This window comes from Torulaspora delbrueckii, chromosome 3 (genome assembly GCF_000243375.1).
Source record: "Torulaspora delbrueckii CBS 1146 chromosome 3, complete genome".
Taxonomy (NCBI): domain Eukaryota; kingdom Fungi; phylum Ascomycota; class Saccharomycetes; order Saccharomycetales; family Saccharomycetaceae; genus Torulaspora; species Torulaspora delbrueckii.
This window is the reverse complement of record NC_016503.1, coordinates 472,942-497,816: the sequence shown is the minus strand read 5'-3', so window position 1 is coordinate 497,816 and position 24,875 is coordinate 472,942. Positions and strand designations below refer to the sequence as shown.

The following is a 24,875-nucleotide window of genomic DNA, read 5'->3' as shown; positions in this document are numbered from 1 at the left end:
AACAACTTTTCCCATGGCTTAATCGCTTCACCCTTCTGATTAGTAAGTCCGTTCTCTATAGAGAAGCCAAGTGAACCTTTTTTCGAGCTAACCATCTGCAACCACGATCACTAAATCGATCAAACAATAATGGCATCTGACTAACAATCGTCATTGTTTGCAGATGGCGCATATTCGTGCAAGTACTGCATGTCAATTTCCTGGAGCATTTGTCGTTATTCCTCAGCAGCATCTTACCTAAGCAAACCCCATTCCATGGAACTGATATTGATGAAAGATATAAAACGCAGAGGCAATTCGAGTTGTAATAACTGTCTTCGGCTCAACTCTATAATACCAATCAAATTAACTTAATTAAAAAAAAAAAAGATGTCTATTCTAGTTTCTGGTGCTACTGGTTTTATTGCTCTACATGTTGTCAGTGATTTGTTGAAGCAGGATTACAAAGTTATTGGTACTGTTAGATCTCAAGAAAAAGCTAATAAATTGCGTAAGCAATTTGATAACAATCCCAACCTTTCCTTTGAATTGGTTTCAGACATTGCCGCTCCTGAAGCTTTTGACAAAGTCTTTAAGAAACATGGTAAGGACATCAAAGTGGTGTTACACACAGCTTCTCCTGTCACTGTAGAAACCACAAATTATGAGAAAGATTTGTTGCTTCCAGCAGTGAATGGTACGAAGAGTATCCTGGAGTCGATTAAGAAATACGCTGCTGATTCTGTCGAGAGAGTAGTTATCACATCGTCTTACGCTTCTGTCATGAATGTTTCGAAAGAAGGAGACGGCTCGATAGTCTACACTGAGAAGGATTGGAACCCTGCCACCTGGGAAAACTGTCAGATAGATGGTTTGAATGCTTACTGTGGGTCTAAGAAGCTAGCAGAAAAGGCTGCATGGGATTTCTTTGAAGAAAATAAAAACGTTGTCAAGTTCAAAATGAGCACGATCAATCCTACTTATGTTTTTGGGCCTCAGCTATTTGATGAGGACGTGAACGATAAATTGAATGCTTCCTGTGAGCTAATTAACTCAATTGTAAAGAACAATCCTCAGGTGGAATATCTATTAGAGAATATTAAAAGTCATTTCGTTGATGTCAGAGATGTTGCTAAGGCTCACTTGGTGGCATTCCAAAAGGATGAAGCTGTTGGACGGAGACTGCTCACTTCAAATGGTCGTTTCGCTTACCAGGACCTTGTAGATGTTATTAATGAGGACTTCCCACAATTGAAGGGTAAGGTCATTGTAGGAAAGCCAGGTACAGGTAAACAATCGTATGGCACTTTCCCAGGCATTAACAACAACAGATCGAAGGAAATTCTGGGTTTCGAATTCATCTCTTTGCATAAAACCGTCCATGACACTGCTGCTCAAGTCTTGAAAAAGGAAGGCAAATTGTAAGGTGCATCAATGGGGATGCGATTTATAAAACATGTCTTAACCCTATAGATGTATGAGCGCTTTGGCAAAATTCACCTAGTAGAATGGTGACCAGCCCATATATATGACAGATAAATTTCTAGGATCGGATGCCTGTTGTATCAATTCTTGAATTGTTGCTTCGACACTTAGACCATTCCGTATTAATTTCTCTTCGACACCTTTTAAAGCTCGATAAGATTGCTGGTTTTGCTCTGTTTCCTTTGATTCTGTTTTAGAGCCTTCACTACCGAAAGCTACATTTGAGTAATCTTGGCTTTCAGTTTCTAATAAATGCTTGTGCTTCTTAATTGGCGACATAACCCATGAATATAGAGGATCCCATTTCAAAATGTTCAAAACATGCATCACTTTCTCATAGTTCTCTCTCAAGACGGCATACGTATGCTCACAACTCCTCCTGAAAAGTCCTTCCACACCTGTAACTCCAAAGCCGTTGACAATGTCTCTGGTCAGTCTGAAAGGAACCATTTCGGGAATCGGCAACAGTCTTCCTTGATCGAAAGCTATTCCTAAATCAATATGAGTAGGTTTTCCAGTATGATGATCTAATAGAATGTTATTCAAATGACGATCCCCCAATCCCAATAAGTAGCCTACGACGGAAGTGGTGGCTATACCTTTAGTATAGGTTTTTTTTGCATTAAACCAGTCATCAGAGTTTGGAAAAGAATCGAAGAAGAAGTTTCGTAATTGTGGTTTGATCTCTTGAGTGAGTTTAATGTAGGTTTGTAATCTTTCATTGTTGGACCGTGTCTGAACACTTTTCATCTCTTTTCTAGCTTGATTGAACGACACTGGGTCATTCTTGTGCAATACTGACAGAATTTGATGTAGGGACAGAGAATTCGTCACATACTCTATTATACCAGCTCGCGGGCCCAGAGGAATGACAGTGTAGGTACTGATGTTCAAGTCCAGCTTGCGCATCTGCTTGTCATGTTGTAAGACATCATTAACCTGTTGGAATACTTGTTCCATAATTGCGTCTTGCCGTAAGTCATCATTACTACCTTTCATCAACACTTTATGTCGAGATCCATCGGATAAGGTAAAAGTGACAATCTTTGGCAGTGAAAGCCCTGTGGTAGATATATCCACAGTCTCATCAACGGAAGCGATGTAGGATACCGGAGCCTTTCCGTCGTTAGAAGATTTGATTTTCCACTTTATTGTGGGCAAAGGAATCTTTTGATTTGGCAATTGGCTGAGCCAGTACTCCCCCATCCTTACATTTTTAAGATGTATCTTTTTTGAGCTGGTAGCAGATTTCGGAGGCTGGGTATTTGCAAGGTCGACAGACATCCCACAGAAATCTTGAAGCGGTACCACATACGTACGGTGATAACTTCCGCTATCGTATCCCTGAAGCTCATTCAATATTTTGTCCACTGCTTTGATTTTCTGAGGAATGATCGAATCTGTCGTAAACGAATGTCTTTCATAGAGCTTCATACTCAAAACTGAGTATAGAGAATGATATGGCAGCTTGAAAAGTAATCGTTTCATAGTTAGCTGCAATGGCTTTTGAAATTCCGTCTCCTCTACGGACAACTTAGAGGAAATCTGGTTCACCCAGGGCAAGAACTTCCAGCTCGGTATCATACCAATCTCCTTCCTTAGAAGTGAATTTACTGAGTCATCCCCATCATGTTCAAACCACAAACCACAAAATTTGTCCAGTACATCATTGTCATATTTGTTAGTGAATACCATGGTATTGATGAAGTAGTGAAGCGCCCTCCATACAAATTGAACTCGCTGCACGAGTAAATTATTCAAAATTTCCTTATCATTGCTCAACTGAAGAGCCACGCGACCATGGTGTCTTTTAGCGTCTCTTCGTTCGTTATCCGGAACATTAGTGTTCATATAGATGGTGGCTAGGGACTGCAACTCCTCCGAACCTTTTTCACATCTTTTTTGCCTTTCCTCAATCTCTCCCTGGTCCCTCAGTCTCTTTACTTGGCCGTCCAGGAAATCTGCCATGATGTAAAACACTTCTGCTCTTGAATCATGACTCTTAATTGAAGCTTCAAAATGGTTCACATAATTCTCATAAATTGTTGAAGGAGTTTCGATACGTGATTTTGAACTCCATTTGACTAAAAGCGCTTGCACTTCATCATTAGATACCTCGGTTAACTCGTTCAATGATCTTTCGGCTACTGCATTGTTGCTTTTGTCATTAAACAAGTCCTTCATTATCAAGACTGGGGTTTTGACGTCATTACACTCCCACAGTGCAATAGCAGACACATAAGATCGAAGCCTCTCGAGTTTGACAGATGAATTTCCTTCTGATTCCAAAGAATCCAGTAAAACCGCATTTTTCAAAGCGTCTTGAGGGCATTTCTCCTGGACGGCAAGTTGCACATAATTAGCAAGAAGGGCCCCAGTGCATATTGTAAGGTCGGCAGAAGAAATCGAGGGAAACTCATCACTTCTATTCAACAAAAGTTTGGAAAGCATGTACCTAGACTGGATGTTTGACTTGTAATCGCTGAAGTCATGGACGTACAATGCTCTTCTATCAAAGTCGATGGTCTTGCGAAGAGTCGCTACCAAATTTTCAGGGTTTGACATACAGTCAGATAATTCCTTTAAAAGTGCCATTTCTGCTATAGTTTCGACCCATTCTGAAGGGGTTTCGAAATCATTCTTACATTCCACAACTTGGACTAGTGAGTCCTGGATTGTTTTAGACGGATGTGGAGCATCGTAGGATATTTTTTTGAGAGTGAGGTAGAGACTTTTTTCTTTCGAATCTATTCGTTGTGGAGTTGGAAGATCCCACCTGCTCAGTTGTAAGGCCCATTTGTAATCATAAGCTATATTTTTGGAAAGAGGTTGTTCTTTGCTCAAACAGTTGGCAATACCATAGTAACCTTGATATTCCGTAGCCTTAAGGAGGCTAGAACGTTGAATAAAATCGCTTGCGGGAAACTGAGCGTCTAGAACGGCGTTGTTGAACATGAAGTTCTTCTGAGTCTTGGGCTCTATTTCGCTAACAAAATGCAATGCGCCTATCAGGCTGTGAGGAGCCGGTAGTCCTGAAAGTAGATCAACGTCACCAAGAGACTCATATATGGTACGCAAGAGCTCTATGTCTAGGTGAGATGCTTCAGTCATATACAACATTTCGTATACCATGTAGGCAAACGTAATCTGTCCGCTTTTAATAGCAGCCTCGCATATAATCTTGAGGGGCAAACGAGAGAAGCAGGAAGTCGAACGGCGCTCTTCCAGTCTTTTCCCTGTCATTAGCATGTTCACGATACATAAACATGATTTGATTTTCTCATGACTGTCATCACATTTGAGTAATTCCAGCATATATGTGAATAGATCTGGAATCCACTCAAAAGCAGTTTTGTGATCATAGCAGATTAACAGATTAAAAAGTATCGGTAGTGCATTTTGTGCAAAAGAGTTCGACTTGCTTAATAATGGACGAAATAAATTGCAGTTAGGGACACTCTGAGTGACATGGTGCAGCAAAGCTGTATTGAACTGTATCAACCATTCAAAATATGGAATTTTCTCAATTAGGAACACATTTCTCAAAAAATGTTGCATATCCGACATACTCTTTTCCGGCTGATTATGTATCGATGAGAATACATGGTCGGTAATGAGAAGGCAATCGTTTCCGCACTTTTCTGGAGGAATCATTTTTTTGATTACAAGTGCCTTCTCGTCATCATACTTAGGATTATTGAGGAAGAGCGCTGTTAGTGTTTGACAGAAAAACTTCACAGAACAGGACTCTAAAAGCAAAGAGCGCTCTTCAATGGCCAGGTAGTTATCGATTAAGCATTCAAGCGAGCCAAAATTATTGAATAGTTTGTCGTAGTTGCTTGCCAAATAGATATCTCGCTTCGTATCGAGGAGCCTTGCGTAATTTGTTTCATTAAAAGCACTCAGGTAATAAGCTAACCAAAGTTGGAAATTTTCTGATGCCACATCTTTAGGAACCTCAAATTTTAAAAGGTTTTGCACTGATAGCATGCTAGGCTGCTCATCAAATACAATATGATATGGCTTTTGAGCGCAGTCAAATAATAACGATAGCAAAAGAATGCTATTTTTATTGCAGCTTTCAGTTTCCAAAATTTCGTTATTCATGTAAACTTCTGTGCTCAAAGTCATACTCTCGATAGCATCGTTACAATACCTTAATGTTCTCTTAAACCTTCCAGCACAATTGGTCGTTTGTTTAAGTTCCTCTTTAAGAGAGCGACTTACTTCCTCACAGAGTCCCCTCTTCATCATAAGGACATGACTGAAAAGTTGTAACAGCTCGTCGGCGATATCGAGCTTATTATCTCTGGAAATGTGCAGTAAAACAACAATTATATCAGAGATTTCATTGTGCAGTTTACTCTCAGCAAGATAGCTGCAGAGTGGAGGTAACAAATTCGGTACAAAAGTAATAGAAGCCAAAACTTCTTCGTTGATGGCTAATATGAACTTTATCTGCCGTATGCATCGTAATTTGTCTAACAAATCTAATGAGTTGGTCAAATCACTCAAAATCCACATGAGCAAAAAATGTAGGTCTTCCTTGCAAAAAGAATGCCTTTCTGACATTTGTCTGAGTAAGCCCATTCCTGTGGCGAGAGGAATATGAAGCGGGTACTGATATCGCAGCTCATTAGGATGAGAAATATACAATTCTTTCACTCGAAGATTCTGTGGACGAAAACTCTCGATTATTGTGCCTGTCTCGTAATTGGAACCGAGATCCAGAAATCGCAAGACCCACCGATAGAGTAAAAGCTGGCTCTGTGTTTTAAGGAATGAGTTGCCAGTCAAGTTTTGAGCCACGTCGTATATGGCCTCTCCAATGCCGCCTGTGACAAATGAGAGCGGGACAATCAAGTGGTAGTAGTCTAAAAACAACTGACGTTTGCTTCTGCCCGCCATCTTGACAAGTTCGCTCAAAATAGAGGAGTTATTGGGCGACCGAGCAAAATACATCGCAACTAACTCGGCAGTATAAAGGCGGAAGAATTGAGGTAGATCTTTAAAACCGAAAACTACAATGTCACATACATCTGATAGGTTTTTATTCTTGTTGGAAGAATTATCCAACCACTGAGCTATGATATCGTAACTGCAGATATTAAAAACCTGTAGAACATCCGTGAGACCTAGATGCGATGCCATCTTTTTAATCGCTGAAGTGATATACACGCGTGTATGTTGAAAGCCGGTGTAGTGTATAACGTCCTTTACAGTCAAAATCAAATTGGTGTGGGAAGTAGACGATATTTTGAACATTCCTAATGCATACATAGCGGACATTTTGATACTTTGTTGAGGAGTATCCAATAGAGCAGAAATCTCGGAAAATAGTATGCACTGGTTCTTATGGCTAAGATTCACCATGTATTCAGCAACGGTGCGAAGTTCGCTCACTACATCAAGAATATCCAAAGTCCGCAGTGACCTGGAAAAAGCTGCAAATATTCTTTGTTTGCCGCCGTTGACGTAACCGCGAGAAAGGTCATGGTATCTCAACATAAGCAATAAAAGCTTTGAAAATCCCTTTACTGCAAGCCTTCCACAAAAAGCTGTATCTTCAAAACGTAATATGATCCAGTCTAGAATGTCGTTGCAGTCCGCATTGAGAGGACTGTCAACAGTTTCTAACCATGCGTTCCTAATGGCGGCCAAGTAAGAGCATACATGATAAACAGCAACGCTGGACGTGCTGAAGTCACCTTGTAATAGATGGTCACTCAAAATTTCTGTGAAACGCTCTAAATAGTGGCCGTCGGATGGCCACTTCTGGTACTCACTTGCAACCCAACTAGTAATGGGTGGAAGACATAAGATGAAGTTCTCCGTGCCAAAATTATCCACGTACGTCAGTAGAAACTCCCAGTTCTCAAGAGAGCTGCCTGCTTCTTTATTCTGTAAAACATGCAAAAGGGCCTTGACAGATAACGCCAAAATTGATTGGCCAGTGATGTTACTGCTCGCATATGCCTCCGTGATAGAAATCTCCCCATCGATTGATGGAAGAATCCTTGGTTGATCCGAATGTTTTTTCTCATAGTCCTGATTAACTAGCTGCTTGAATTCATTTATGATTCTGTTCATGGGAAGACCTTCGAAAACAAGATGTATAACAGGGGGCACCTCAAGAGATGAAACATCCTCGAAGAAACTTTTATACTGATTTTTATCAGTAAATCTAATCGAATTCACTGCAGTTGACGCGGCTCTCTTGAAGTCTAGTAGATAGTTCAAATAGTTAGAGTCTCCTGCTAAATAGGCAGCAAGTTTCAGCACTTGACAAACCCATTTGAATTTTGAGACTGAATTTAGTCCGTTTTCTCCTTCAATCAGCTCCAGCAAGCGGTACAAAATATCGCCAATGACTATTCTCTCTACTATGATACTGCCAAACCTTTCGATTTTGCTGCATTCCTTGATCGATTTGTACATTGCTTCTTCCTGTAGGATGAAGGAGCGAGTTTCATGTTGGTCAATCCATCTGCAGTACCTTTCCCGCCAGGATCCTTTCCAATTGTAAGTTCTAAAATTTTTAACTTGTGCCGTCAACCTTGCACCGAACCTTTTCCTATCGCATAACCATGCAAGGAACTCGTAGAATCTGTCGTGGTCTTCTTGGGGAACTATCAAAAGATCCCATTTGGATTTCAACCAATCGACTACCTTACTCGAAATGGCCTTAAGGGAAAGGGACCCAAGCTCTGCTCCGTGAATCTGAAGACTTTCCCAAAATACGAAAGCCTCATTGCATGGTGAGCTGGGACCGTTGACGTCCGATAACTCATATATGCTGGAGACCTGGCTGATCGTTGTCATATCGCTCATCTCACAGTTTGAGTGTTTCATAGCAACCGTGAGGAGCGCACAACTGACTGAGCAAAACTCTGGCTGTTTGATTAAGGGAAGGCAAAGTTTAAATATCCGATTCACTCCTTCATCAGTCACGACCAGATCTTTTTGAGTGAAAATTGGAATTAAAGCAAAGCATACCCATTTGGTTAGTCCGACGTTCTCGAATTTTGACATGATTACTTCGAGAAGATCCGCCAAGTCGTTTCCATCTATATCGTGCATAGCTGCAGCAAAAGCTGTGATTTGAAGTGAGACTATTTCTACTTCATTGTTGCCACTGGCCAGACTATCGCACAAAAAGCTCGATAAAGTCTGAGAGTTGCGCAGAATAGATGGTAGGTTCGATTCACATTTTCGCCTTTTGAAAAGCTGTCGCTCTACTGAGTTTCGCTGCAATAACTTGAAATATGAAATCAAAAGTTTTGTTATACTCATGATTCTAAGCCATGGGTAAATATCGGCAGATTCTTTGAGCTTAAAATCATCAAATTCAAAGAAGGACACTTTTTCACTGAGATTGCTGGAGAACTTCACGCCAGCGATAGATAAGGTTGATGACTTAAAACCAGTCAGTCTCGTAATCAAATATTCTCGGCAGATGGAAATAAGGGAAATCTCGTATGATTCAAATTCGGCTTCCTCATTCCCAATCATGCTAGGTATATTGTTGAAAATTAAATCATTGGCATAGATATCCAAATATGACAGCTCATTCTGTATAGGCTCATTCATGGCGACATCGATCACGATTAGTTGTCTCCAAGTTTCTTTGATTAATCTTAGTGTATCCATGATATTGAAACAATGAGTTTTCAACGTAAGTTGACTGATTACGCTGATCACTAGCCTTGTATTGGTATCTTGTTTCTTGATCCGTTGTAAGTATTTCATGAGTGTTCGATGGATTGTTTGTGATACTTGAGATAATCCAACGCAATCCATGCTAAGTAAGGAGTCCAAAATGGAAATAAAGTTTGATATATTCCTATCAACAAGCGATACGTCTAGTCTTTCTTCGAGATAATGACAAATTGTCTCTGCCAGAGAGACCCATTGATGCAATGCCAGTTTCAATTGGAATATTCTACTGTTGATCAGCGCATATAATGCAAAAGTCAAATGAACCGAAATTGGTTCTAACAGAGACTTGGAGTTTTGTTTCACCATGAGTTCTGGTAGCACTGCCGGTAATAATCGCAGGGTTTTTAACTTGAATCTGGAACACGTCTTTTCGACAAACAACCTGAGCACATAAGCCGCCGATGATAATCTATTCTCGCTGAGAGACATCTTCCCGACTGAGGAGTCATTCACAGTGGCTAGTAGATTGCAGTACTTCCTATGCTCATCATCAAGCAATTCAACTAGAGTTTCGCACGTTGAAGCGAGTGTCTTGGTAGGTATCAGATCGGGCGTCTGTTTCAACGTCGAGGTAAGTTCATCCAGTGCAGCATTTCTTTCCTTTGTCTTGGTAGAATGCAAATTATCTAACACGCTAAGGATCGATCCATTCTCCATTATTTCATGTCTTTGAACCGTGTTTTGATCCTCTATGCGATCAAGCCCCAAGACAAAAAATTGGTCTTCGAGAGTTAACTATTAACAAAGAAAGGCAACGAGGCCGAAGTGACTTGTTATATGAATGTGAGATTATAATCTCGAGATTTTACAAATTCTTGTTTTCTTGATATTAAAGACAGATTAAATTCCTCCAAGTATACACTGATAAGATGTTTGCAGAATTTAAACAACAACACCAGAGTTGGAAGCAACTCTTGGCCACAAGTCAGCACATTCCTTACCGACTGGACCAGTGATGGCGGAACCCTTCATTTCACCCTTTGGATTGGCGATAACACCAGCGTTGTCTTCAAAATACAAGAAGACACCGTCCTTTCTTCTCCATGGCTTGGATTGACGAACAACGATAGCTGGCATAACCTTCTTTCTCAATTCTGGCTTACCCTTCTTAACGGTAGCGATAACCATGTCACCCAAAGAGGCAGCTGGCAATCTGTTCAATCTGGAACCAGAACCCTTGACAGCAATGATGTACAAGTTTCTGGCACCACTGTTGTCAGCACAGTTCATGATGGCACCAACTGGTAAACCTAGCTATATTAATAGGATCACAAAGCAGGATCACAATTGTTAGTAAAAACTTCTCGAAAATTTTCAGGCCGTAGTAGCACACAACTAGGTCATAACGTTCTAACGTTGGTTCTCAATTTCGTTCTTCCATTATACTGGAATATCTGAACTTCATTCGTGCAATTCTACTCTCCTTTAACATATCACATATTCTTGACATACAGAAATTCTGAATTTTGTACCTTGAGCACCGGACATTGTTGCTGTATTAGTGTGGTCTTGCTGAACTCTTTGAAAAGTATCAAGAACTACCTAACAATATATGGTTTAACTACGGCTTCTACTAACCCGCTCGCCGGCAATTCAACCACTCACTTGGTGCGACTATCCTCGATGGCGATGCTTGCCAATTGGTGAAAGTTGCAACCCATTGAGGAGATCCAGTTTGCGTCAAGTCGCTTTGTGAAATCTCACCACTTTTTTCATGAAAAACTTTGACTTTTTTTTAAAAAATGTTCAGGTTGATAGCCCAATGGAATGGGTGGAAAAAACAACAGTCCCATGAAATGTATTTCACTATAACTGTAGAGTTAAAGCATGTAGATGCATCAATCGTCTTGAGAACTGGGGTGGAGTTGAAAGCTGTGGAGTGCTGAGGAGCTGTTAGTTTATGAAAGTGGATCTGGATCGGCAAGATGAAAGTCGCAAGAGAAGAAGGCTGAACGAGGGAGAAAGCGACGCTTCCACCGACATTTCACAGGAACAGGATTGTTCGGAGTCTGATGGATCCATAGAGGTTGTGAGTGTCAATAGGAGGGTGCCTGAACCTGATGATGAGGATGACGACGATACTGATTTTATCCTGCGAGCTTTAAATGAATCAGATGGGGAAAGCGATGAAAACGGAGTAGGCAGATCTTCGAGGGAAAGCACAGATATTAATGTTGTCGAGACAATACCGTCTGATGAGGAAGTTATAGAGGCGATTGATTTAGAGGCTGAGATTCTTGGACAAAAAAATGAGGATAGTGGTAATGAGCGATCTGTTACTCCGGCTCCACATAAAGCCGTCAGGGATTATCAGTGCCCTATTTGTTTTGATCCTCCTGAAAACTCAGTGATTACTCCCTGTGGTCATACATTCTGTGTAAGTTGTCTGTTCCAGATGCTCAACTCTTCAAGAGGTCCAAAGAAAAACGGTTTATGTGCTCTTTGCCGCAAAAGTGTAGCTATCAGAGATATTAAGATGATCAAACTTAAGAAAAAAAGAGTGCGCAAGAATCCGTCGGTCACATAACGTTTTCATATTACTTCCAGTAGCGTATGGCGCATAGGCTGATCGTCCGGGCAGTAGCCGACAACGACAGGAATTGTTGATTATTAGCACAAAAACCAAACATGTTGAGAAACTAGCCATTCCAATCCAATTCAGGCAGGTTGCTCACTAAGAAATATTGCAAATTGTATAAAATATCACCCAGTCGCCCATGGATCTCGCTTACCTCTCACCAGCATGGCACACCAATAGTGCATTTGATGTATTCGACATTCAAAAAGAGCTGTTCAGTGCTTATTGGTTCTCGACTGATTGACGAATCAGTTGAGGGAGGTGTTGGTTACGGCAAAAACTCAAAACCAAGGAGAAGACGGAAGTATGGTTCAAGAATACGAGAAAGGAATAAAAAACACATCTTAGGCAATTCAACAATCGTCAAAAAAATGCAAGAGGCCGAAGCCTGTGCCTGAAATGTTCTTATCGGGCGCCAATTTAGTCAGGTTTGGTGCGTTTTGCGGGATTAGGGATAGCAGGGCCACTAGATGTCCACTGAGAGGAATTAGTCATGGGATTCACCTCAAATCAGGAAGAAGATGCGCCTGTCGATCTTTCACTTTATACCCTAGTCCCTTGATCAGCGTTGCCAAGGTAATGCTAGATCCCGATTTTGGTTCTTTGTTCAATATGATGGATAACAATAGGGCCACCATTAGCCCTTTCTTAAATAGTTAAATTATTAAAAGTTACGGTTATTTTCGGTTCGTGCTTAAGTCATGATATTATTAACAGACCAACTCTTGGCGTCTCGTATTTTGTCGTTAGGTATATCCTCGACGTATTCACCATACTCTTTTGATCCACTGTCACCGTTATCTTCATATTGTTTCTTCCTTTCCTTTTGCACAGATGACTTGTGACTCCATATCTGTTTCTTTTCTAAATATTCTCTCTTATCCATGTTATCATAATTAGTCACATTTCGAGCCGCTTCACTGGTATCATCATCGTTGTTCCTCATACCGGGGCCATTCTTGTGACTTTCATAATAATCATTTTCCATCTCGTTGAGCCTCAGAGCTTGCAAATCAATCAAACATATTCCCTTCTCATTCTTGGCCCAACCGTTACCACCTTGTAAGATATCTTCTACGCATTCTCTCGGAGTGAACTCACCAGGTCGTGGATCCCAAGGCAATTGGAATGTTCTCTGATAGAGACTGTCAACTAAAGGACTCATCGAAGCTGATATCGAATTATTGGTAATATCTAATGTCATGCTGTTATCAATCGTCTTTCCTTTTCCATGATTGAACCGAGAAGATTGAGGGGAACTCATAGAGTGTTGGTAAAGGGAAGAAGTCGGAGATCCCATATCAGAAGAATCATCCAAGATATCATTGAACCCCGTCCTAAGAACACCTGGTAATTGACCAGAAATCAAGTTTCTTGTGGGTTGGAAATCTTTGTAACCTCCTCTAACTAACCGCATTTGTAACGTTACGTTAAGAATCGAATTCACTTTCGATTTCTTTAACAAAAAACGGTTCGTAGTTGGTTGTTCATCTTCTCTCACATAATCTGCAACGTTTAGGCTTAATACTCCCAGAAGAATTTTACCAGTAATCTTCTGCGAATATGTATTTGTTGAACCACTCTTGGCCGAATGTGAAGAACCTGAATTGGATCTTCGTGGTTTCACCGTACCACCATTCGTATCAGATAAAAATTCAAAGAACACTTCCAGTGATAGGTTCTTCGGCACTAGATCTCTATTGCGGTCCACTTGTAATTTAATCTGTAATGGTTTTTCAAACTCAAAATTCCATCTAGCTCGGTGGTTTTCCACCATGACTTTCGGAGTCGAACCATGGCTCTGATTCATAGCTGGTATTACTTCCCCATTAGAATCAAACACATCACTCGAAGTTCCTGTACCTTCTTTCAGATGCCACTTCACGTAACAGTACCCTGAAGACTGAGGTATATTAATCAGCTCGTTGATTCGCAAAGATAGCAGGAACTTGGGTTTCTTACTTTTATTCTTACCATTCAGCAACGGCATATTTCAAATCCCAGCATTTATTCATCTGCTAATTGAAATGCTAGTTATTTGACATATCAACCCTTTGTTTCGATGTAATTCATTAGTTCGAGACTTGAGAACTATCGGTCGCTACTAACGGACTAAGTAGTAATGGAGGCTTCGGCGAAGTTGCAACTTTGGGTGGCCTCTGAACTCCGTCAGAGGTGTATTTCTAGACTCTTGAACGGTCATGGAGTTAAGTCCGCAGAACAAGCTGGGCAACAAATGGTTTATTGGTAAAGATGAACGAGACCGCTTTCTGAGACCTGTGGCTTTCTCCGAAGACGACTTTCACCATATCAGAGCTTGTAAAGATGGCTCTGCTGGTCATCAATGTCTAGCACTTCTGCGTAATATTTCTGAGAGCCTACAAAGAAACAATGTACTGGTAAGCGATCGAATATCGGTGGATCAAACTATATGGACATTGAAAATTTACAAAGACGACCCCTCCAGTTTCCCAATTACAAATGTGCCGATCAAATGCAATGTGATGGCTACCATGGTGGATTCTCTCCGAGAATACGTGAACGAGGGTATGTCCGAAAGCTCCCTCTCTGGACTCTTAAAGACATTGGACTACCTTCGCAAATTGCTAGAAGCAGTGATCTTCAAAGCTGAGAACCCTGCACTAGCACAGTCCTCTCCAGATTCACTACAAACAAAGACTAGTGGTTCATTATCATCTAGGGGCAGTATTCGAAGAAAACCTGCCACAGCTGTCTCGGCTGGAGTACCAAAGTCAAAACCACTGGGAATCGATAACCTCGTGAAATATCACGAATACAAGCCCTTAATCATCTCTCTGCATCACAGACTGACCTTCTTGGACCAGTCCAACCATCAAAACGATGTCATCTTCGATTTTATTTCGCAGAACGTCTGTAGGTTTATCCTCGACGACTGCAAACTGCTACTGGCAGACTACATAGAAAGGAGAATACTACAGATATAGTCATATAAGAGTCTAATGACTCAGCTCTTCACTTCATGGTATGCCTCGTGATCGCTAATCCTCTAACCTGGAGAATGCGAAGGAAGAATTTCAATCAATAAATGACAACGCCATCTCGCGAACAAATCATCAATAAGTACCAAACGAGTCTACCAACCAGTGAGGCTGGCACTTGAGCTTAGTCACCGTCAGTAGTACTTAATCAAGCAGAAGGTTCAGGATTGACTAATAGCAAAAAGTGGAGAATTAGACGATAATCAAAACAAGCCACAAGAAGTAAAGAATTTGAATAGATGACTACTAAGAAGATACCAGTCCTCTCCCAGCTAGATACCAGGATCACTGGTCTTTCGTCTGAGTTGGCTTCGAATACCACACAGAGCACTTGCAGTTCCAGTGGGATGAAGCCATGCCCCATGTATATTGCCATCAATGAGTATACGAAGAGAATGGAGGATGAACTGGATATGAAACCAGGAGATAAGATTCAAGTCATCACCACTGATGAGGAGTATAATGATGGCTGGTTTTACGGGCGCAATTTGAGGACCAAAGAAGAGGGTTTGTATCCGATGGTCTTCACGCAAGAGATCAGTATCGAACAGAGGCCTTCTGCTATGAGATCCAAATCGACAAAGAGGATAGCTAGCTCAGGTAATGGCAGTACTTCGAATTTCTCAGGCTACTCACAAAACGGTTCCACCAGTGAGCTTCCGACGCCACAGCCTTTGGAGACAGCTGCCCCAATGCCTTTGAGCAAGAAGAAGCCCGTAGACAGGAAAATCTCTCTGAAGACCACGATGAGTGATATAGATAAAGCTTTGGAGGAATTGAGATCGAATTCTATGGAGCAGCTGGATAATGGCGGTCAAAACATGACTCACGAGACTATTTTCTCTTCTACTAGGGACTTGGATATATCATACTCTTCTGGAAATCCGGAGGGATCTAGTTCAGCCAAATCCCTATCGAATGAACGATCCGCAGGAGCAAATTCGATCAATGGTATTGATACAAGCGAGCTGAACCCTGCTATGGCAGAATCATGGACTCCTCCCCAGGTCACGGCTTACTTCATAATGTCTGGATTTGACGTTCAATCCTCGTCTCGTTTCCAGCAGCATAAGGTATCAGGTGCAATCTTATTGCAGCTAGAATTAGCCCATCTGAAGGAGCTTGAAATTGATTCATTTGGGACGCGGTTCGAGATTCACAAAGAGATTGAAGATTTACGAAAAGCCAGTAAACGTGCAGATAAGGGCCGGATTGACGGGAAGTCTGCTGAGGAAAATCAGTTAATGCCTCCAGCATTTCTGAATCAAGGACCGACATATCGTGGGCACGTCAGGAAAGTTTCGCGATCTTTAGAAGATTTCTCATCAAATTCTACACCGATGAGTGCTGGGTCAAACGAACGACCCAAGAGTAAAGCAAATCAGTTGCAAGCATCTCAAAATGATACCCAGAAAGCCGCATTAGCTCTGCCATCCATCTCTGATAAAGAACTTGATGATGAGCGGCTATTTGTATCTCCTAGAAGAGCCCCGAAGCCGCCGTCCTATCCTAGTCCGGTGCAACCTCCCAAGTCGCCAATGATTGGCAATGATTCTGGGAATCGATACTCTCCGCCAACAATATATGAAAAGGCAATGTCGAGTTCACTTGAACCTCCAGGCGCGTTCAAATTTCCACCCAATAGCCCTCAAGATTTTAAAGCTAAATCGGGCTTTTCGTTTGGGGGGAAGTCGTCGACATCTTCATCGACTCCAACAACCGACAGTTATCCAAGTGGGTCGAAAGCTCAAGCATCAGGTAATAATGCTGGAAACCGTAATTCTGTTATATACTCGGGTCATAAGAAAGCGCTATCGGGTGGTTCCTTTGTTGATCTGTACAACAGAGTTTCAATGTTATCTCCAACTGCGCCAAATCTAACGGAAGAGGGCTCTAGTCAAGATGAAGATTTGATACCCAATGGTAGGCCGTCATCTAGTGTCTACGCCGGCCATTCAAGGAATGCTTCCGTGGCACGTAGTAAGCTGCCTTCGCAGGACATTAAGAAGCATAGAAGGGCTTCGTCATTGGTCTCTTTTTTCTCAGCTAAGAATGAGGAACGACCAGTATCGCCCGCTAAGAATGCTTCCCATTTAAGCTCTCACAGTCACAGTAAGAGAGATTCTTTCATTATGAGTCCCTTCAGGCAACAGTTCACTGAGAGTGCCTCCCATTCGGCGACGCCAGCGAAGGTCGGGAAAAGCCATTCGAACAAGAATACGCCGACTCCGCCAACTCTGAGATCTCCAATAAAACCAAACAGCGCAAAGAAAGACGATTCAAAGAGGAGGTCTGTTAGCGCTAAAGAATCAAGTTATGACAGTACCAAAACTGATGATGACAAGAATAAAAGGTCCGTGAGTGAGGCCCAGAAAGGAAAAGGTTTGCGTACGATCAACACGAAAAACATATCTAGAAAGCAGCAAACATCCGCTTTCATGGAAGGGATACGGAATGTCAGTGTTAAGGATGCTATGATGGATGCAGACTGCTCCGGTTGGATGAGCAAAAAAGGAAGTGGCACAATGGGGGTTTGGCGAACTAGATTTTTCACTCTCCATGGGACCAGATTATCTTACTTTGCCAGTACAACTGATACCAGGGAAAGAGGATTGATTGATATAACTGCGCATTGTGTTGTTCCTGCCAAGGAGGATGATAAGCTAGTTTCGCTTTATGCAGCTAGTACCGGTAAGGGTCGTTATTGCTTCAAGCTCCTTCCACCTCAACCAGGTTCAAAGAAAGGCCTCACGTTCACGCAACCTCGTGTTCATTACTTTGCTGTTGACAGTAAAGACGACATGAGAGCTTGGATGGCAGCTTTAATTAAGACCACGATTGACATTGATACGTCAGTGCCGGTTATCAGTTCATGTGCCACGCCAACTGTGTCATTGAGTAGAGCTCAAGAAATGCTTTCACAGGCCAGAGAGGCAACAAGGTTGAGAGAGCAGCAAAGGTACTTGAACGAAGAAGATGAAGATCAAATGCTTTGGGAAAAGCAGCAAAATAAGTTACAATCGTCAGATTATGGGACTGGGAGTCATGGCAATACGCTACGCCAATCTGATGATGAGGCTTTAGGTTCGGCTATCAATTTGTCGTCCAATGGAAACACAACAGTGAATTCTAATGGCTTTGCTAGCCCTTATTTGTTGGCGTCAGGCGTTTTGTCACCAAGCTTAGGGTCTAGCTCTGGCAAATTTCAGGACACAACACCTGATCTTACGGCTAATTTGAAAGGGGATTACTTTGGGCGACATCAGCACAGTTCGGGTGAACATTTCTAGTATTCAGATACCACATTAATCATATTACTAATATAAACCGTTATGGAGGGCTTTAATCAATTAAATTGTTCGTAAATATTTCTGCATTGCATTGTAATTATTATAATCAGATGGTCATTCCTCTGAATGGCATTTCTCTAAAGCATCGATGATAAGAGGATTCCCTTTCGGATCCAAGTTCATGGCGACCGTAAATTCTTTAACTGCATCCTTTTTTCGGCCCATAATCTGGTAGAGTTGACCTAGGAGGAAGTGCACTGTAGCTTCATCTGGAGCCAATTTTGCAAGCTCCTCAAAATTTTCTAATGCAGCGCTGTATCTAGCCATGGAATACAGTAGATGAGCTTTCTTGAATTTCGCCAGCGAGGAGCTCGGTTGTAATTCGCATGCCTGTTCATAATATTGTAACGCCTTTTCCTGATAGGACAGCTTCTCAAGGGCTACTCCACAGCAGCATATTAGGATGACATTGACCGGATTGATATTTCTGGCTTTCTCGAAAAACAGTAGTGCTTTGTCATATTGACCTAACTTCATATAACACATACCAAGACCATAATAGGCGTTATAATGTTGAGGATCACAGGCAAGTGCTCTTCGGTAACAGTTTTTGGCAGTATCTATCGAGTCGTTTGATGAGTGTTCATGGCCTTGTAAGGTGTAAGCATATGCGAAGTTGTAATCAATCTTTGTGGCCTTTTCAAAATATTTGATGGCGTCTTCATGATCTCGTTGCAAGGAGTACAAGTTCCCTAAACAACACCAAGTTTGCGGTTTGTTGGGTAGTGTCTCGACGAGTTCATTTGAAAGATGCGATAATCTTGTACTATCGTGTAAATGCCACAACAAGGTTGAGAAGATTTCAATATCTTGAGTCCTTGTTGGTTGCATTCGTCTCAGTTGATTGAAATGATTTAAAGATTCCTCATAGTTAAGTATCTCATAATGAAGTTTCCCCAGCTGAGCTTGACACCAAGGCATCTCGGATTTGATATGCGATGGTAGCCGGTTTTCTAAGAGCCTGATAGCCTTGTATGAATCGTACTGAGAGGAGGCCTTCAAAACTCTGGCAAAAGTAAGAATCAACTCTGCTAAAGTATGAGGAGTAGTAGCTGTTGTTGACAGTGCGGTAGTCAAAAGTCCATGATGTTCAGGTTTGACAATCATCGATGAAAATGTTTCACCCCTTTTGGGACCTGAACTGCGAGACAGAGTGTTATTTCTGGGAGTCTTGAAGTTTGAAGTATGCAACAATTTTGAAGGAGGTGTTGTGAGTAACTTTGATCTGTTTGCTAACTTACCAGTAGGTTGCTTTGACGAAGGAGGTGAAGAGAATGCACTAGTGGATACAACAACATTTGCTTTATTTAACATAGAGTTAGTTGGTTGTCCCTTTATCGAAGTATGTTGAGGCGCCAGAGCATTTACCTGCGATTGTTGCTTCGATCCATTTGCATTCAATGATAGTGACGATGATGAAGATGATGAAGATGACGGTACACGGTTGCTGCTTTGATATGGGGTGGCTGTTGAATGTGGTTTCGAAACGCTGAACCTCGACTTAAATCTGTTACTTGTTGATTGGTTTTGCTTGGTCATTAGAGAATAAAGCCTCTTCAGATCGATAGTGGCTCTCAATGCACAAAGCGACGTGTATGCTTCCCACAAGTAAGGATCTGCATTCAAAGCGCTGGAATAAAATAAAGCACTTTCCGGTGTTCTTTCGAGCTTGAAATTTAGTCTCCCCAAAAGGCAATTAATTGTTGCAACTGTCGGCATATGAGTCAGATTGCCATTGGAAGTTACTGAAGGTTTTTTATCAAGCACATTGAGTAACGCATCCACTGCTTCTTTCAAGTCGGTATCAAGCTGCAAACAACATCTTGCAAAAATGTAGCTAATCCCCATATGATCAGCCTCTTTAAAATCCTTGCTGACTCGTAAAGCTGTTTGAAACTCGCCTTGTAGATATAGAGATAAAGAGTACAGGTAAACGGATTCAAGTCTGTGTACATGATTCTTTTCCAATGGGGAGCATTCGGCATACAGTAGCTCTGATAAGAAGACTGCCGTCTCATAATTCAATTGTGATATGGCGTGCTGAATATATTCCTGTAATTTGACTATCGTATTCAAAGTGTTAACATCAGTCGTGAGATCATCCGCATTCATCGGAGCGTTATTCAAATTACTATTACTGTTGCTCCCAAAAAGCATCTTGGCGGTCTATAGGGTACTCTTGGCCCCAGGAACACTTCTGGACCTCTGGAGATTTGCTATCACTGGTGTAGCTAACAGTATTCTGATCAGTCTCATCTGGTCCACAAATCGGTATACTTTTGACTATATTACCCGGCCATACGTGTCAGTAGTAAATAAATATTAAAATAATGAGGAATACAAGGCTATAATTGCCAGTCTAGTGGCTTGCTCGATGCTCTCTAGTTTTTTATTTCATATATCTGGGCTTTACTGGATTTTTGAGGTTATTTTTACCTGTCTTCGGACAACTTTTAAGCTAATTCTGTGGAATCACGAAAATAAAATCCGAGCATTCGATACAAAGCTTTTTGGCAAGAACTAACGCTCTTCTCTAAAATTCTATCGAGTTTTCTCAATTAATATATCTCGAAAATATAATTCAGCTCTCCGCTGAAGCTTGATGAAGCAAGACCATCCTTCGGCCTAGCAACGTAGTGTCGTCAAAAATAGGTAATCCCAACTAGTAAATAGGGCCTATTACTCTTTGAGAGCTGCAACTATCCAACCAAGTCCCTTTTGGAGTGAGCAGATCAAAAATGAAAAGAAAAAAAAAATACAAAAAATAGCAGTACGTATTTGAAAAATGTTAGATGGCACTTGGGCTATAGAAAATCAATTGAGTGATCATATCATCTCTAATACCCCAGGTAATTGGGTCCCTGAGCTGTAAAACTTTTTTCGAGCACAAATGATGATCAAGAGGCGGATATGGGGCTTACTTTTGGCCGTAGTTGTCATTATAATACTGCTTCGAGGCTCTGGATCATCGCGAAATTCGCTAAGAAATGATAAGCTCGATAATGGCTGGTTGCAACCAAATGTATACAGATGGGGAGACCATGTTGAATTGCTTGTTAACAAAGTTGAGTCGGATTTAACGCAATTCCCATACGGTTATTATGATCTACCATTTACTTGTCCCCCCACTGAGGATAAGAAACCATTGCATCTATCATTGAATGAAATTATTAGAGGAGATCGTAAATGGGAGAGCGATTATAAATTAAAGTTTGGTCAAGATGCTTCATGTGAAGCACTATGTGCGAGAAAGACGAAGCCTGCGGGGATGCGACGGGCACAAGAACTCGTAAGACAGGGATATGTCGTTCAATGGCTAATTGACCAGGAATTGCCTGCTGCAACGACGTTTATTTCAACGATTGACCATAAGAAATACTATGTTTCTGGTTTCCCGCTTGGGTTTGTGGATCCCGATACTGAAAAGACATATTTGAACACGCACGTTATGATGGTTATTAGGTACAATGCAATCGATCCTGAGACTTTCACCATAGTGGGATTTGAGGTTTACCCTAAATCGGTATCTGATTATCATTGTCCTGGCGCCTCTAAGGGTTATGAACAGTATGAGCTTATTGTCCCAGAAAACGAAGATGAGCTAACATATATCCCATTCACGTATTCTGTGTACTGGCGTGAGGAATTCAAGGTAGACTGGTCACACAGATGGAATTTTTTCCTAAACAGTGGTGAGATGTCAGAAGCTTCATCGAGAAGATTCCATTGGATGACATTGGGTAATTCGGTGGGAATTTCATTCCTACTGATGCTTATTGTCATTGCAAATCTGTACAGGATAGTCAGGGTGGGTCATGAAGCTGGTAGTGAAGAATTTCAATTTACATTTGATGAAAATGAGGAAGCTGATTCGATCTATGGAGTAGCCAAAACATGGCTTGCCCAAACGGATTCCTCATCTATTTCTTTCAAGATATTAACCATTTTCGTTTCGATAGGTGTTCAGTTCCTATTCACAATCATAGGTTCTTTGGCCTTTTCATGCTCTTTGAACAAACTGCACAACATCAGGAACTCTGTGCTCAGTGTAGCGTCTTTTTTTCTTTGTCATTGGAGCTATTTATGGCATCTATTTGTAGGTACTTGGCTACACATTGACCATCGCACCACAAACGACGGTAGCGCTGGACGCTGTCGAACTTTCTCCATTCTTTGCGGTTCAGCGTTACCAGGTTTAGTCATGATCAGTACCCAAATGTTAAACTGGATCGTTTGGGCTAACGAATCCTCACATGCATTGCCCTTCCGTACCATTGTTTTATTCGTGTCCATATATTTCGTCATTTGCATCCCACTGAGTCTGCTAGGCGAGGAGGTGTCTCACAGAGTACATCGTAAGCAGGCTCAAAATTTTCCCATTTTGTCTTCCCTAGGTGCTAGATCCATCAAACCTTGTAGAGCGCCTACGACTCTGGCACCTAGGAAAATATCTGAACGCTTGACATTTGATTTCGCCACTTTTGCGATATGTGGATTTCTGCCCTTTGCAGTGATCTACGTGGAATTGCAATACATTTACAAATCAGTCTGGCTTGAAAAGACAGATTTTTACTACCTTTACGGTTTCTTGCTAGCAAACATCATATTACTATGCATTGTGGTATGTGAAGTATCATTCCTAGGTTGTTACGTCATGATGCGTAAACATAAGAGAGTCGCTACGTTTGACAGTTGGCGTTGGAAATGTTTTATGATGGGTACAAGTTGTGCATGGTATATGGAACTTTACTCATTATACTATATCTTCCACACCTTGAAGATGACCGGCTTCCCCTCCATCTTTATCTCTGTCTCCTACAGTCTCATCTTCAACATCATGTGCGGCTGTGGGATGGGTTCATTGGGGTATTTAACATCTTGTTGGTTAGTGAACAGAGTCTTCTGTACAAAATACAACAAAGCATAACTAGGTAAGTATATATATTACACGGCATAGAGTTAAAATTCGACGTTCGCATTATTCGTATCTCTTTGGGATCTGTGTTGCTGCACAAACCCACCCATACCACTGCCACTTGAAGGTCTTTGTGAATTTTCGTAACGATTTTGGTATGGGCGACGACCACCACCACTCTGGTTATTATTATAACCTCTGTTATTTTGGTTCCCACGTCTAAAGTTGTCACGACCACCGAATTTGTTACCTCTTCTGAAATTACCACTATTATTGTCCTTGGATCCATTGTTGTTACTTATTTGTTGCTTAACTTGATCGATGACATTATCCTGTAATTTAATGTATTTGATATAGGTACCTCTTAGATAGACTTCCTGTGATTTGACAATTTCTTTTTGAAAGGCGATATTGCCACTGTTCCCAATGGTATCCTGTTGACTTACGTTACTGAGGGTTAGGTTCATCCAGTTATCGACGTTGGTAAGTTCACCCTCGACGATCTCGCCATTTTTAAGCTCAACACTCACCTGTTGTCCTTTGGCATTTGTCAGCAGGTATAGCGGTAGCATCGAAAAAGGTTAATTAGTGTAATGGCAAATTATGGGGAAGTAGGGCTGGTTAAGGTTAGCTGAAGGTATATATGGGTTATACTATTATAATGTGGTACTTTGACAATATTTTTCAAATTACCCGACTTTCCTTTTCGACGTTACCCGAAACTTCCAAGTTACCAGATGTTCTTCACTTCCTACTAGAGAGCCAGATCAATCAATACACGACCAATTGTGCTAGAAGATAGGTTTGATTTTCTATCAATGGTAGGTCTTGATAAATAGCCACCTAATTATGATCAATATTAAATGATCTATCTTTCATAAATTGTTAATTCACTGTCGCATATTCAATAAGTGTGTGTGTGTGTGTGTGTGTGATTATTCATATGCGAAGCATGGATCATTGTGTAATTTTAATTCTTCTTGTTATTGTTTCTCTACTATCAAACTTGAGTCCGTCTACGTCACCGCCTGAGAAATAATTTTTGGGAAAATTATAGATCAAGTTCTTGATCTACAGTTATTCTGTCTTGGGTCATTATTATTATAATTTAGTGGAACCAAACGTTGGGCTAAAATTTTCTCTTAAGTCAGCAGTCTTTATTTAGTCACTATGTCATCTTTCTAATTCCCGATCCAAAAGGACGGGACTAATATTTCAGACCCATCAATTCTTGTCCAAAGCAATTCATGTATTATATAATAGATCAGTGCGTTTTACATAAACAAATGAATGTTGTCAACTCCATTTACTAGTTGAATTATAGCAAGACTTCTTATAATCATGTCTTTCATATACCTCATAGAAGACTAGTAATATTGGACCCTTCGATGCCCTTCGATGCGTATTAAAGGTATTTTAGATAAATTACCAATGCATGGCTACTTTATGTTTGAATTTTTTATTTCAAAAAGAATAAAATTATGGGGATAGGAATTAAACCTACGAAGGTGGAAACCCATTCAGTTATCAAACACATAGTGTCACTATAACGGTGCTATCGAGCTCTTTTATTCCTATCGTGTTATCAGTTCTTACCAAATTTTCACTTTACGCGTCGCATAACGCGTAAATTCTTGCCAATGCCTCACCAGATCTCGTTTCCCCCCATTGGGGAAAAAAACAAAGGGTGGTGCCGGGTTACGCAGACGGAGACAGCAGTGAGAGTATTACCATCAACATACCTGGTGGATCGGCATGAACAAGTGGAGATACGTCCTCTTATAGCTCGCTAGATCCTCTCTCTTCAAGCTGGGATCCAGTGGAGCGTG

The 24,875-nt window shown here is 41.1% G+C and overlaps 11 protein-coding genes across 11 annotated transcripts; 6 read left to right on the top strand and 5 right to left on the bottom strand.

Annotated features, from left to right (window-relative positions):
• Window positions 1-369: 369 nt before the first annotated feature.
• On the top strand, window positions 370-1,404 carry TDEL0C02800 (SDR family oxidoreductase; the record flags this gene model as incomplete). Its single annotated transcript, XM_003680332.1, has 1 exon — window positions 370-1,404. The coding sequence occupies one exon, from the start codon at window positions 370-372 to the stop codon at window positions 1,402-1,404; it is 1,035 nt and encodes a 344-aa protein (XP_003680380.1).
• A 75-nt stretch (window positions 1,405-1,479) lies between these two features.
• TEL1 (DNA-binding protein kinase TEL1) lies at window positions 1,480-9,840 on the bottom strand (the record flags this gene model as incomplete). The annotated part of the gene is made up of 1 exon (XM_003680331.1): window positions 1,480-9,840. One exon carries the CDS (start codon window positions 9,838-9,840, stop codon window positions 1,480-1,482), a length of 8,361 nt encoding a protein of 2,786 aa, XP_003680379.1.
• A 225-nt stretch (window positions 9,841-10,065) lies between these two features.
• RPL23A (60S ribosomal protein uL14) lies at window positions 10,066-10,671 on the bottom strand (the record flags this gene model as incomplete). Its single annotated transcript, XM_003680330.1, has 2 exons — window positions 10,066-10,437; window positions 10,636-10,671. 2 exons carry the CDS (start codon window positions 10,669-10,671, stop codon window positions 10,066-10,068), a joined length of 408 nt encoding a protein of 135 aa, XP_003680378.1.
• Window positions 10,672-11,083: 412 nt separating this feature from the next.
• SLX8 (SUMO-targeted ubiquitin ligase complex subunit SLX8) lies at window positions 11,084-11,710 on the top strand (the record flags this gene model as incomplete). The annotated part of the gene is made up of 1 exon (XM_003680329.1): window positions 11,084-11,710. The coding sequence occupies one exon, from the start codon at window positions 11,084-11,086 to the stop codon at window positions 11,708-11,710; it is 627 nt and encodes a 208-aa protein (XP_003680377.1).
• A 450-nt stretch (window positions 11,711-12,160) lies between these two features.
• Window positions 12,161-12,421, top strand: SPR6 (Spr6p; the record flags this gene model as incomplete). The annotated part of the gene is made up of 1 exon (XM_003680328.1): window positions 12,161-12,421. The coding sequence occupies one exon, from the start codon at window positions 12,161-12,163 to the stop codon at window positions 12,419-12,421; it is 261 nt and encodes an 86-aa protein (XP_003680376.1).
• A 34-nt stretch (window positions 12,422-12,455) lies between these two features.
• On the bottom strand, window positions 12,456-13,751 carry TDEL0C02750 (uncharacterized protein; the record flags this gene model as incomplete). Its single annotated transcript, XM_003680327.1, has 1 exon — window positions 12,456-13,751. The coding sequence occupies one exon, from the start codon at window positions 13,749-13,751 to the stop codon at window positions 12,456-12,458; it is 1,296 nt and encodes a 431-aa protein (XP_003680375.1).
• A 211-nt stretch (window positions 13,752-13,962) lies between these two features.
• On the top strand, window positions 13,963-14,727 carry TDEL0C02740 (uncharacterized protein; the record flags this gene model as incomplete). The annotated part of the gene is made up of 1 exon (XM_003680326.1): window positions 13,963-14,727. One exon carries the CDS (start codon window positions 13,963-13,965, stop codon window positions 14,725-14,727), a length of 765 nt encoding a protein of 254 aa, XP_003680374.1.
• A 293-nt stretch (window positions 14,728-15,020) lies between these two features.
• TDEL0C02730 (uncharacterized protein) lies at window positions 15,021-18,071 on the top strand (the record flags this gene model as incomplete). Its single annotated transcript, XM_003680325.1, has 1 exon — window positions 15,021-18,071. One exon carries the CDS (start codon window positions 15,021-15,023, stop codon window positions 18,069-18,071), a length of 3,051 nt encoding a protein of 1,016 aa, XP_003680373.1.
• A 114-nt stretch (window positions 18,072-18,185) lies between these two features.
• On the bottom strand, window positions 18,186-20,288 carry CDC27 (anaphase promoting complex subunit CDC27; the record flags this gene model as incomplete). Its single annotated transcript, XM_003680324.1, has 1 exon — window positions 18,186-20,288. One exon carries the CDS (start codon window positions 20,286-20,288, stop codon window positions 18,186-18,188), a length of 2,103 nt encoding a protein of 700 aa, XP_003680372.1.
• A 733-nt stretch (window positions 20,289-21,021) lies between these two features.
• Window positions 21,022-23,058, top strand: TMN3 (Tmn3p; the record flags this gene model as incomplete). Its single annotated transcript, XM_003680323.1, has 1 exon — window positions 21,022-23,058. One exon carries the CDS (start codon window positions 21,022-21,024, stop codon window positions 23,056-23,058), a length of 2,037 nt encoding a protein of 678 aa, XP_003680371.1.
• Window positions 23,059-23,090: 32 nt separating this feature from the next.
• Window positions 23,091-23,618, bottom strand: LSM4 (U6 snRNA complex subunit LSM4; the record flags this gene model as incomplete). The annotated part of the gene is made up of 1 exon (XM_003680322.1): window positions 23,091-23,618. The coding sequence occupies one exon, from the start codon at window positions 23,616-23,618 to the stop codon at window positions 23,091-23,093; it is 528 nt and encodes a 175-aa protein (XP_003680370.1).
• Window positions 23,619-24,875: the final 1,257 nt, after the last annotated feature.